The sequence below is a fragment of the Camelus dromedarius genome, chromosome 26 (genome assembly GCF_036321535.1).
Source record: "Camelus dromedarius isolate mCamDro1 chromosome 26, mCamDro1.pat, whole genome shotgun sequence".
Lineage (NCBI taxonomy): Eukaryota > Metazoa > Chordata > Mammalia > Artiodactyla > Camelidae > Camelus > Camelus dromedarius.
This window is the reverse complement of record NC_087461.1, coordinates 18876946-18890047: the sequence shown is the minus strand read 5'-3', so window position 1 is coordinate 18890047 and position 13102 is coordinate 18876946. Positions and strand designations below refer to the sequence as shown.

General features: G+C 43.4%; 1 protein-coding gene across 5 annotated transcripts in view; it reads right to left on the bottom strand.

Annotated features, from left to right (window-relative positions):
- ZEB1 (zinc finger E-box binding homeobox 1) overlaps positions 1 to 12899 on the bottom strand; it is a 170017-nt gene extending 157118 nt beyond the window's left edge. For 4 of the 5 annotated variants that reach the window (XM_031444887.2, XM_064479486.1, XM_064479488.1 and 1 more), the window contains exon 1: positions 12793 to 12899. In XM_031444887.2, the coding sequence (XP_031300747.2) occupies positions 12793 to 12850 (58 nt within the window). In that variant the 5' untranslated portion in view covers positions 12851 to 12899. Of the gene's footprint in view, positions 1 to 10717; positions 11111 to 12792 lie in introns of those variants that run through there. The other variant, XM_064479487.1, reaches the window with a different exon arrangement.
- Between the last annotated feature and the right edge of the window lie 203 nt (positions 12900 to 13102).

The following is a 13102-nucleotide window of genomic DNA, read 5'->3' as shown; positions in this document are numbered from 1 at the left end:
TGCCCTGAGGGTTATCACCGCAATTCCTCCACCCCCGCAGGCCAGGGTGACTGAGGCAGCCTCCATCCTGAAGGAGACCACAGGCAGGTAGGGAGGGTGACACAGAAGACCGCAGTGCAGCAGGATAAGCACACTGATGTAAGTCTAAACAACGGTCCAGGTGTAACTGAAGAGAACCAACTTCCTCTGACAAGTGGGAAAGGGATCAGGGAAGGCGTTTTAGAGAAAGAAATGTCTGAGATGGGTTCCTGTCCACGTTTCAAAATATACCAGAAAGTATGGGGCAATGGGGGGGGTGAATTTCAGGTAGAGGAACACAGTATATCCAAAGATGTGGAGGAAAAACAGGAATCCGCTGAGGAGGTGGGAGGCTGGGGGTGGTCGGGGGGAGATGGAAGAAACAGCAGGGCCAGGACCATAAATCAGGGCCCCAGGCAGCCTGCGAAGGACCCTGGTTTTGTCCAGTAAGTTGATAAAGACGCAGGGAAGGGGGTGAACTTGGGAGCGACTGCCTCCCTTTCCTCAGGCAGGTGACTGGCAGCAGTGTGCAGGACCAAAGAGTGGGGAGGAGCAGCAGGCTGGCGCCGGAGTCTGGGAGCGCAGAGAGGATCCTCCTGCAACAGAAACAGAAACGGGGAGGAAAGCGCAGATCGGAGAGAGATTCAGGACGCAGAATCAACAGATTTGGTGATTAGCGGGCTGTGAAAAGGCAAGTTAGCCCCAGATTTTAAGCCGGGAGTGGCAGCCCTAGGGAGACACAGAATGCCAAAGGAGAGCACACCTGGGGAGAGGAAGGAGCCAGTTCAACCCTGGACCCGAGAGTTGAGGGTCCCGCAGGTGTGAGCAGAGAAGGTGCATAGACACCACCACGTACGTGATCTGGAGCTCAGTCTGGTCCTGGGCAAGAGATCAGATTCTGAACACATCAGCATGCAGGCGAGAGCTAAAACCCAGAGTGGGCTCAGACTTCCAGGGAGGGTCTGTCCAGTGGGAATATATGCAGCCCTGGGTGATACCAAAGGGACACAGGCTCTGAGAGAGAATTTGGGAAGAGAGGAGAAAGTCAGAGTAATGACACGGAAGCTAAGGAAACAAAGCCTTCCACAGAGTCAACAATATCAAATGTGGGACAGTTAAACAAGGTAACAACTGGAAAAGGTTCATGGGATTCGGAGGTCCCCGAGGACCTTTACTGCTGGAGCTTCGGCGCAAAAGCAGGGCAGAATCCTTACGCAAGAAACTTCGAGATGGTTAAAGGAGTTTTCATCTCAAAAGGATGAAATGATGTCCCTTATTGAACTCAAGATAAATGGTTGGTTTAAACATATTCTCCATGTAAAGACGGAAGCTAAGGAATATGGGAAAGACTGGTTGGTCTAAGTGCTAAACTCATTAAAACCATGTAGGAAGTAAGAGACCATGAAGATAACATATTCTGCTTAACTTGGCTACTCTCTTTGGGTATCTTTCTCAGAAACTTTAGCCTTGAGTGTCTCCATGAATTAAAAATGTGCCAAGGACACAAAAACTTTGAAAATACTGACTAGATGCAATGTAACTGCTCTCAGCTTAAAAATGTACAAACTCAGGAAAGTAGGATTTGTGTTCCTCTACAATCATGAGCCTTGGTTCTTAGTTGGGTCCTGAAAAATATTCTTTAAAAAAACTCAAACAGAAATTCTCATGTTAAATTTCGATGAGACCAAAATTTTGCCTCTTGCAAACTACTCAAGGCTATCTCAGGCAGACTTGTAGATGAAGATGAAAACAAGGTAGACAAAAATTAACCTGAAATGGATCGGAGACCTAAATGTTAAAGCTATAAACTTCTTCTAAATCTTCAAGTGGGCAAGGATTTCCTAGAACACAAAAAGCACAAAGCCTAAAAGAATAAAATTATAAATTGGAATTCATTAAAATGTAAAACTTCTGCATTTCAAAGGTATCATTAAGAAAATTAAGATACAAGCTACAGAAAGGGAGAAGGTATTTTAAATATCTATATTCAACAAAAAACTTGGATCCAGAATATATAAAGAACTCTTACAACTCAATAATAAAAAGATAAGCAACCCAAATAAAAGTAGATACATGATTAGAACAGATATTTCACAAAAGAAAATAAATAAATGGTCAGTAAGTACTTCAAAAGATACTCAAACATCATTAGTTGTCAGTGAAACCCAAATTAAAACCAGAAGGGTATTGCTACACACCTACTAGAAGAGCTAAAATGAAAAATGTGGATAAATGTTTGCAAGGATTGGAGCAACTAGAACTTTCTACATTGTAAAAGGTGGAACGTTGCAAGCATTTCAGAAACTAGCTGTGGCAGTCTCTTGCAGTTAAATATGCACTTACTATAAGAGCCAGCAATTCTACTTCAGGTCTCTACCCAAAAGAAATGCAAGCATATACCCACACGAAGTCCTGTATGTGAATGAATGTTCACAGCTGCTTTATGCTACAGCAAAGAACCAGAAACAACCCCAGTGGAGGCACGCCTCATTTTATCACACTTCACTTTACATCACTTCACAAATACTGCCCTTTTTTTTTTTTAAACAAATTGAAGGTTTATGGCAACCCCATGTTGTCAGGTGATAGTAAGCAGTTTTTAGAAATTAAGTATTTTTAATTAAGGTATGTGCTTTTTTATACATAATGCTGTGGAAACAGAGTACCATATAGCATAAATATTTTACACGCACTAGGGAACCAAAAAATTCATGTGATGCACTTTATTGTGATACTCAGTTTATTGTGGTGGCCTGGAACCAAACTTGCAGCATTTCTGAGGCCCACCTGTCATACAATGGAAGACTACTCAGCAATGCACAAGGAATGAACTACTGATACACACAATAACATGGATGAATCTCAAAAATATGTATGAGTCTATTTATGTGAAACTCTAAAACAGTAAATCTAAAACAGACCACTGGCTGACTGGGCCAGAGGCAGGGAGGACTGATTGAGCTGAGGTACAAGGGAACTTTCGAGGGGTGTAGGGAATGTTCTGTATGACTGTGGTGGTGGCTACACAGGGAACCACAGCTATGTCCAAAACTCATCAAACTGTATGTGCACACTCGTGTATGTAAACTATACCTCAGTGAAGTTTATTAACACTCACACACAAACAGGGTAGCATTTTTACTTTTGTCTTAGGATTGCCTTGATCTGTACCACAAGAATGTACTATGTCTTTGGAAGACATACAACTGCCTTCTTTAAAACATTCCACATGAATGTTTTAAATGAACGAACCTGTATGAAGAGCTGGGAACCCACACTCCTGAGGCTACTCAGTTACAGAACATAAAGTTTGCTTCCTTGGCTTAGGTTCTTTGTTTTATGAAACAGATTAACACTGGGACATTATCCCTGAAGTTCAGGTCAATATGTACATAAAGATACACGGTGAGGTCTCTCTTACTATGATGCCCTTTAAAAAGTCCAAGACAGTCTTCCTCGAGCTAAAAGATACACACAGATAGTCGTGAGACAACGCTTCACTGTGTATTACTATTCTGTTCCTGGTTTAACAAACAGCCTTGTCCTTAAGGCCAGAACAACTAAGCAATGTTTAAGGTCAAAGCTGTAGAAACCATGAGCAAATTTTATAGCAGCATCCTTTTAGAAGGCAGTTACATTAGCTAAAGTTAATTCGGGACAAGAGAATGAGAAATTAAGTGTCAGCTGATGCAAGATGCATTTAAAACAAATAAACTTAATCAAATAATACAAATAAAAGTTTACACATTTATTGAATGCTTAAAACATACACTAAACAGTGCTTCATATGGCTCACTAAACAGTGCTTCATATGGCTCACTGAACCTTTCCAACTCTATAGTTATCACCCCAATTTACACATAGTGAGATTCAAGCAGAGGTAGACTCAGTAATTTGGTCAAGGAGACTCAGCTAGTAAATTACATGGTCAACCCAGACCCTTACCCACTATGTTTGCTCCTCTTAAGAAATGCTGTATTCAAAAGTGAACTCCAGATTCATTGAAGACCTAAAAATAAAAGGCAAAACTACAAAACTATTAGAAGAAAATCTAGGAAACACTCTTTGCGAGTTATGGATTATGGAGGGCTTTTTACTACCCGCAAAAGTCAAAACACTTTAAAGATTTAACTACATTAAAATTAGAATTCCGATACCACAGGCAGTCAACAGATGGCTGACACACTGAGGAAGCATTCACCATGTCTAATGCCACCAAGGGAGACAGTGATCTCAGATACACACGGAATCCTGGAAAATCAACAAGAAGTGGAAACCCAACCAACAGAAGGGCAAAAAGCCTGAGTAAGCCAGACGTGGGGAGGGAACTCAAATGGCTAACATGGGCATGATGAAATGACCCCCCCACCCCCCCCAGTAAACAGAGAAGCATCTATTAAAGCAACCATGATACTCTAAAAACTGTCAAATTAGCCACATGTGGAAGTTGCACAAGACCAAAAGCCAGCAAAAATGTGAGAAAACAGGAATTTTTATATAACATTGGTGAAGGTAAAAACTGGTGTAGCCATTTTAGAAATAATCTGGCAAAATTTAATGATATTAAATATGTGACTAACCTATAACTCAACAATACCATACCTGGATACAGGTCCCCAGAGAAACTCTTCCACAGCCATTAGCAACATGTACAAAGTGTGATACTTTTTACAAAATCACTTGCACCCAAGAGTTGGGGTCAACCTGGGCATCCATCGTCAGGGGAGCTGGTAAGTAATTTGTGCTGATACAAAGCATGAAATACCACACAGTTAGAAATAACCAACTAGATGTACTTTCAGTAACATGAACACATCTCAAACAATGCTGAGAGAAGAAAGTAAAATATACAGCAAATTATATCATATACAGCAAATTATCAGTTTGTAAATGTAAATGTAAAACACAAAAAGAATTAGATAATTTTACAAGGATAGAGACATAATCAAGAACTTACATAAAACACATTCCACTGGGTGCAAGGGAGGATTGGGAATGGGAGTTGAGACCGGGAATGAAGAGGGAAAATTATAACCCAAATAATGGGAGTGTGCCTCTAAGCAACGCAAGACCAAGTCTCTGCATCTGAAATGTCTGAATGTCACATCAGCTGATAAATTTGATAGATTTATGTGAATATATTAGAAGTCCCTTGTTTTGAGATGATTGAGCATTCCACACAAAACACGTGGTTTTTTCCTATGACAAATCTGCAAATTCACCGCATCTAGTTTTTGCCTGTTGCCATCACAGATAACGTGGTCTTACAAAAGGACCACTGAGCTGCCAGCCTGAGAGGCTGGAACCCCGTCCAGACAAACTAGTAACAGGAACTTGGCAGAGTCCTTTTACCTCTTTGAATCTGTTTGCTTACCTGGAAAAAAATGGATGTGGATGATTCTCCTAAACCTCTCAGCTCCACAATTATTTCATTTATTTTCTTAGTTAATATTTATTCATACAAAATTATTTTCTCTTTCCTCCAACTATTCCTTCCCCCACCCCACCAAGAAAAAACCAAAGAAGAGCATTAAAAGAGAATCAGAAAAGTGATGTAGCAATAGGAGTGAACAGCAACTTAGTTTTTAGGGCAGAAAGGAGGAAACGTTAGACAGATACCGTGATTTTCATAGCCTTTTCAAGTACCTAAGTCAGAGTGAGGTTAACCTGAGCCCAGGTTCAGACAATCTACTCCCTGAAGGATTTTACAATATGCTATTCCACATGTCATTATTACCCCTTCTCAAAACATGTGTTCAAGTCCCTCATGGAGTTTCTACTTGAAGGCCCTAAATTTCAGCTTATCTCTATCAGTCTTCAGACAAAAAAAAAAAAAAAAATGACGATCCCTAAAAGACCTTTCCATTAAGATTCCAAGAGAATTTTTAAATCAACAAACTAGTCACACACCAAGCATTTAACAAAAAAATAAGTACTCAATTAGAAGTGTGGATTAAATGGATATAAAGACCTTAAAAATATGGGAAATCAGAATATACTGTAGGTTGGTGACCATGACTAGTAACTAAGATATCTAAAGAATAGTGGTGTCACATCTTGTAAAAAGAAAACTGAAATTAGAATATTTAAAATATCTTAAAACCTGAAATTAGAATATACCTAAAGTTTTGAAATTGGGACATTTTAAAAGAGGAAAGAGAAGTCTTACAGTATTTTTAGAGCACGACAACCAACACGAAAAACTGACATCATCTGATATTTGTCTTCATTCACATTTAATTTTAAATATGGATGGAGAAGGGGCGGGAAGGGGAGTGGGAATTAAGAGGTCACAAAACATCTGTTCCTAATAATTCCAGCACAGATGTAGCTGTTCCTGCAAAAGAGATGATGAAGGTCTTCCCAGGCGGCCACACTCAAGTCTCCCAACAACAGCTGTGGGTTATACCTCCAGCTCCCCGGATCACGTCTCAGTAAGTATATAAAGTTGATTATGAGGAGAAATGTGTATACGGACAATTAACTGCATTCCCTATGTATACAGAGGACATGCATTAAATGACAAGAAAATGTCTGAAGAAATAAGTAAGAGAAAAATGACTTCTTAGAGAATAAAAAATTAAGACTAATAACGTTTCATAGCTGTCACAAGCACAGACTTGAATTTGGCTTTTTTTTTTTTGGCAGTTCCTTTTGGAATCTTTCAATTTATCTACGCCTAAATGATATCCTCCAAAATACGTTTTAACAAAATTAATGAACTGAGTTGCAAATGTTAATTTTTTTTCTCTGAAAACAATCTTAAGGGAAATTTTACTTGGAAGCCAGTTTCAGGTAAACAAGCAGCACAAACCCGGCCCCACCAAGGGCATCCCGCGGACATGCTCGTGGCACGCCCAACAGTCTTATTTGGTGAAAACTAATGTCCCAAAAATGATGCTTCCTTTACAGATAAAATCTCCAAACACTGTCCCACAGAGATGACTGTCGGAGGGCACAAACTTTCAATTCGAACAGGAAGTAGTGTGTAGCCTGGTGACCACAGTTACAATACTGTCCACCACACCTGAAAGTTGCTATGGGAGGGGGTAGAGTTTTAATGTTCTCACCTAATCACAACAGAGTGGTAATTATGTGAGGGGAAGGATGTGTTAACTAGCCTCATTGTGCGAAACAGTTAGCAATATATATGTGTATCAAATTATCACACTGTACACCTGAAACTTACAATGTTATATGTCTATGACATCTCCATAAAGCTCGGGAAACAACAGAAAAAAAAAACCAGTCTCATCCAAAGGAAAGATTATTTCCTATAGCAATGCTTATATATTCACATTTAACTTCAACCAGGGTTGCTACAAAACTTTTTGTACTATGTGTACATCCATTTATTTTCTACTTTTAATTTATACCTAATTTAATGATTATTTACCAATTATATGTGCAACACACGGCCTTTCGCAAAGTATTTTTTAAAATCATTTTATTTTATTTCCCAACCAGGTCATTTTTCTAGTTTAAAAAAAAATTTAGTTTTCTTTCAATAATGAACTTTTATTTAGTTCACTTAGCTTATGGCTCTATTAGAAATGCACATACATCTCCCTATGAATTAGTGACCATTCTGCAAGAACTAAGAAAACTTCTACAACCCTAAATACTATTTCTACAATTTCACCCGTCCTCTAACCCCTCTCCACACTCTCGCACACTAACGCATTATCTTCTTTCAGTGTCTGCATGGCTTTTCTTCTCCTCGACTGCAATTCCATATAGGTAGTTAAGAATAGCTAACAACATAATTCCACATGATACTGTGTTTACATCTAGCTCTAGACCCATGCTTAGAAGTGATTTGTACAGGGGAAAGCAAAAAAGGAGAAAAGCAGCAAAATAAAAACACAAATATGAGAAACAATTATGCTGTTACCTTAAAAATATCATTCCCAACTTCTGATAGAACTTTCTCACCACATGCTTCAAAGCTACTGACGCTGCAAACACAGGGTATGGCATTTCAAAAATACTGGATTATAAGAAAAAAAGGAAAAAGTACTAAACAAATATTGCACGTGCGTTTATATCAGGGGCATCTCAACAAGTGATGGGTGCTTTCAGTTTATATGACAGTTTAAGTTTTGCTCCATGCTACACCCATACATGCATGGCTCTGCGGTGAAGTTCCCCAGTTCATACAAAAGTAAGAGAACCAAACCTATCTACTGCTGGGCTGTAGGAATTAGGAGAACACCAAACTCAAGAAATATGTCGGGAAATGTAAAACTGTATTTACACACACACACACACACACACACACATTGAAGAACCATGACACCCTAAAATGAGAAATTCATACAGGCTTTACCTGATAATTCAGGTAACTTCTACTAAATTCAAGATAAAGAGGACTACTATTGCACTATGGTACTGCTGTTGGTGCATTTATAGAAATACTATTAAAAGTAATTAGGGAAATAAAAACTTTCTAACATTTGTCCTAATGAAAAGCTTCCAAAAGTTTATAGTAGCACTAACATAATTTTATAGACACAGGTAAAGAAGACATAACTAAATACATTAAATCTCATGCAATTATTTATATATATAACACATAGCACCAATTTACGTTAGTTGAAAAATAAGAATTCTTTGAATACAAGCATACAATAATTAATAAACTACAGATACTTTTAACTGCATTTCAAACTTCAAAACAAGCTCACATTCCATAATTTACAATTGGCAAATTTAAAATTTATGTACAACCTGACTCTGAATCTTCATTAGAAGGAAAAGATAAAATCTGAAAATCAGGCATCTGAGTGACTACTGGCGAGCACCTTCTTTAGCCATGGCACATCCGCCAACGCACGCAGAGTTTAAGTCTACACAAGTTATCAGAAATATTTACTCATTAGTTTCAATGTTTCTTAACCATATTCAACCATTTATATTTTTTAATGTCTGCAAAAATATATTTCCAGGCATCTTAATCATGAATAAAAAAGGTTAAAAAGTATAATAAGTGTGGAAAATAAGTATGGCCCAATCATTACACATTATTCTCCAAATCTAACAACATAAAACAAAAGTTCTTTTAAAAAAAAGCAGTAATACAACTAGTCTAAAGCAAGACTAAACTGACAATAATTTCAATTTAAAAATTTAAAAAGATCAAATTTATAAAACTGTTCAAGCTAAAACCATCCCACTCCTTTCCAGTCCTGGCAGACTAGAAAATGCTTATGCCTAATTTATGCACGGTGCATTTTAAATAACAGTAAGATTCAGAATCATACTGAAGGTTCCTATCAAAGCAGAGGTCCCAATCAACAGGAGACAGACAGATTGACGGTGTACCACACCAATAATCATTTTTGTTAGCATCCTCTACTGGCGGTTTCCAAAGACAGCAAGTAAAAATGCAAATAACAGACAGATATGTACCTGCTATTCCACCCAGAGTGAATTAATATGGTCATTAGGAGCTAAAGTACGTTTCTCAAAAAAATAAATAAGTAACCACACAAAGAGTAGAAATGGAAAATGAGAAGACAGGTTTTTAAAATACAACAAAGCATTACATTATAAATGGTAAAAACTGATTTAAGCCCTTCTATTGCCACTCCTTTACAGATGACTAACATCATTACCATAAAGTTACTACGTAAGGATTGATGCTTTGGCCAAACCTGGATCAACTGGTTTACCCCCATCAAGTTACATGACTTGATGCTCCCATTAATATCCTACTCTGCAGATATATTCCAGAAAGGAAATGAAAATGATTTACTGGAGGCTGAGCAGAAAATCTGCATGCCTTATTTTAAAATGAACAAAAAATTATTTTCATATAAATTCAGCATAAAGTATCTCCAAGACCATCTCCCACCATATATACATCATTTATTCCATCATTAAAAATATTTATGAGTTAAAATCTTTCCAAGCAATTCTCTCCAATAAATACCGCAACTTAAATACGATTGCGTTGCTAAGAAATATTAACCAGCACTTATCCTGAGGCTTCACAACACAATGCCATATAACTTCATTTTTAATTTGCAAATTATAAGGCTTAATCAAATAGTGTGGCTGTAATCATCAGCAATGGATGAAATGCGTTTGAGAACAAAAAGAAATACAAGGACGGAGCCAAAAGTGATGAAAATGGAAGATACCTGTAGTAGCACAGTGCTATGTCAAACACCTTTTGTTTTCTGAGAGTAATGCACACTGCAGACGAGACATTTTGTGCTAAACAGCCCCAAATCTGCTTTTCCAATATTAAACACAAAGGAAAAACACTGACAGCAAGCGTGGTAAATAAATCCTTCCCTGGAGAACGAAAGCAGCAGACAGGAGGGGGCTGACATACATGCAGGAGAAAACTAAACACCATCTTTTTTCTACCTGCACAAGTTGCCATTTGCTGCAGCGATCCAGCAGCTCTTTTTCCTGTTGATTTCAAGTACCTTTCAGGATGGCTTTTCCCCTCGTAAGTCATCTGTTGATATGCCTTATGAGTGTAATATTCATATCACAGGATCTTTAGGAGAAAAAAAATCCATTCTTTCCTGCTCAGGTAAACATGTTTACAGCAGCTGCACAGACGCTGGGTGGTTCAGACTCACATGTCACACACATGTCGTCAGCAATAAGAAAAGCCCCTTTCTCTGGCGATGAACATTTTAAATAAGGTGAAACGCGAACAGCCCTTTCCAAACCAACTTACCTTTCATAAAGCCACATCAGCAACAGCAGCAACAGCTCAATATAGCACACACACTATTTGACGCTAAAACAGGAAATTAAAATTGCAATAGCCTATGCTCCGCTCCTGACTGTAAGAAGTCATCGCTCCACAATGAGTACGCCAAATATTAGTTATCAATCATAACTAAGAGACGTCTTCGAAATGCAAATGTGCATCTGGAGAACTAAAACCGTTCACGAGAACAGTGATTTCAATGTCGGCCCAAATAGATTAAAAATATGTTTACGACTGCAAGGAAACATCTTTAAACAGCTTAAAACCTTCGTATCTGCTCCTAGACAGGAAATCCCACACAAAATCTAAAATTGCCAGGAAAGGTTACAAAACCTCGCGTTTCGCATCCCGGAGGGGAGGGAGAGGGGGAGCCTGGGCGTGGGGGTGGGGCGCGCGGGGGGCGGGGGAGCGCCCGAGAGTTTTGCCTTAAACCCGCATTTCCTCATTTTCTGGCGGCTACGGCGATCCCACCGCAGGCGCATTTATTTCCCGACTCTCAAAAACTCGTTTTAAAAATAACGCAGGCACCCGAACGAGCCCCTCGGCCCGCAACGCCCGTGCAATTCCTTATATAGACGCGGCCGCGGCCGGCGGCAGGCCCGCTGCCGCCCATTATTCCACAAACAGGTACCGCGCGGCGGGGCGGGGGCGCGCGGCTCTCGCCCCTCTCGCCACAGCAACTGTCCAGACAATACCCACCAGCGGACATTTCGCCGCGCGCGAGCGGCCACAGCATCGCCCCGAGACAAGCACCAATGCAATCAACTTACAGCGTCCCTCCCTACTGGAAAAGGCGACTGTGCCACGGCCGCCACATGTCCGGGCTCTCCTATTATTGTGATGATTATTTCACTCCCAGCCAGGCAGAGGGGTGTGCGTCCCCGGCTCTCCAGCACTGATCAATAAACACTGCGGCTGCAGCCGGGGCAGCGGCGCCCAGCGTCCGTCGGTCCGTCCGCCCCCTCCCCCACCCTCCTTCCACCCGAGACCCGGAGCGCCGTCCAAGCCCCATTATCCGGCTTTGCGCTCAGCGCGCCCGGCCCAGGTAACAACTTCACCCGAGCCGACCGGGAGCGAGGGAGGCGCACGCACAGCACCCCGTCCCGGCTCCGAGAGTCCTCCAACCGGGCGGGGACCTGTCTGTGGTGCTTCCCCGTCCCTGAGGCCAGGTAACAACTCCGCCAACCCACTGCACCCCGCGCCTCCCGCGGCGGCAGGTCGGCGCCCGCCCCGCCCGCGCCCCGCCGGCTCCCCGCGGGACGCCGACCCCGCTCGGGGCGCGGGGAGAGGGGCGCTTAGGGACCCGCGCCTCCGCGCCGCCGAAGCCCGTCCCGCGTCGAGCGCGCCTCCCCAGCCCGTCCCAACTTTACAGCCGCCGGCCCAGCCCGGTCCGCCTGCCGCGCGCTCCGCGCCGCCCGCGCACACGCGCGCACGGACGACACGCAGCCCGCGGCGGCCGCCGCCGCCCGCCGCGCGCCCGCAGCCCGGCCCGCCCGGCCGGCCGCGGGGCCCGAGCGACGGCCGCGGCGCGCGGAAGCCACTCTGCACGGGCAGCGCCGGGCACAAGTTAGTTCCTCGGCCCCCGCGGCCTGGCGCCGAGGGGACAAAACGCCCAGGGCGCCGAGGAGGAGGGGAGGGGGCGCCGAGGGGCGCAAGAGTGGGGAAAAGTGCGAAAAGAAGCAACAGCCGCTCCCCCCGCGCCCCGAAAAGTGGCCGCCGCGTCCCGGCCGCCCGCCCTGCGCCCGGGATGCGGCGGCGGCGGCGGCTAACGGTCCAGCGAGGCGGCAGGGGCGGCAGGAGCCGCCAGGCGGAGAGCCCAGGTAAGAGACATAACGGTTCAGGGAGAGCGAGCGGCCGCGGCGCGGCTCCGCCGGCGGCGGCCGCGGAGGGGGGCAGAGCACTACTTTCTACTTTCCCACTCCACTTGGCCCGTCCCCGCCCGGCCGCCCCCGGCCCGGCTCGCCCCCCTCGCCCCGGGGGCGCCCCGGCTGCCCGGATCCCCCTGACTCCGCCGCTCCCCGGTCCGCTCCACCACTCACCGTTATTGCGCCGCGGGTTCGCCTGCTTTCTGCGCTTACACCTGGGGCCATCCGCCATGATCCTCTCGCTTGTGTCTAAATGCTCGAGTCACCTCCTCCCCCTCCCTCCCCCTTCCCCCCCCACCCCTCCGCCTCCACCCCTCCCCCCGCCCCACCGCACCTGGTTTACGACACTCGCGGCTTTACGACATCACCTTCCTTACACCTAGAGCCGCTCGCGCTCGCTCTACGGCCGGAACCTTGTTGCTAGGGAGAGGACGGTTTGCGGCAGTTGGACGAGCAGCTGAGTTTGAATTGAGGGACGAGGGAA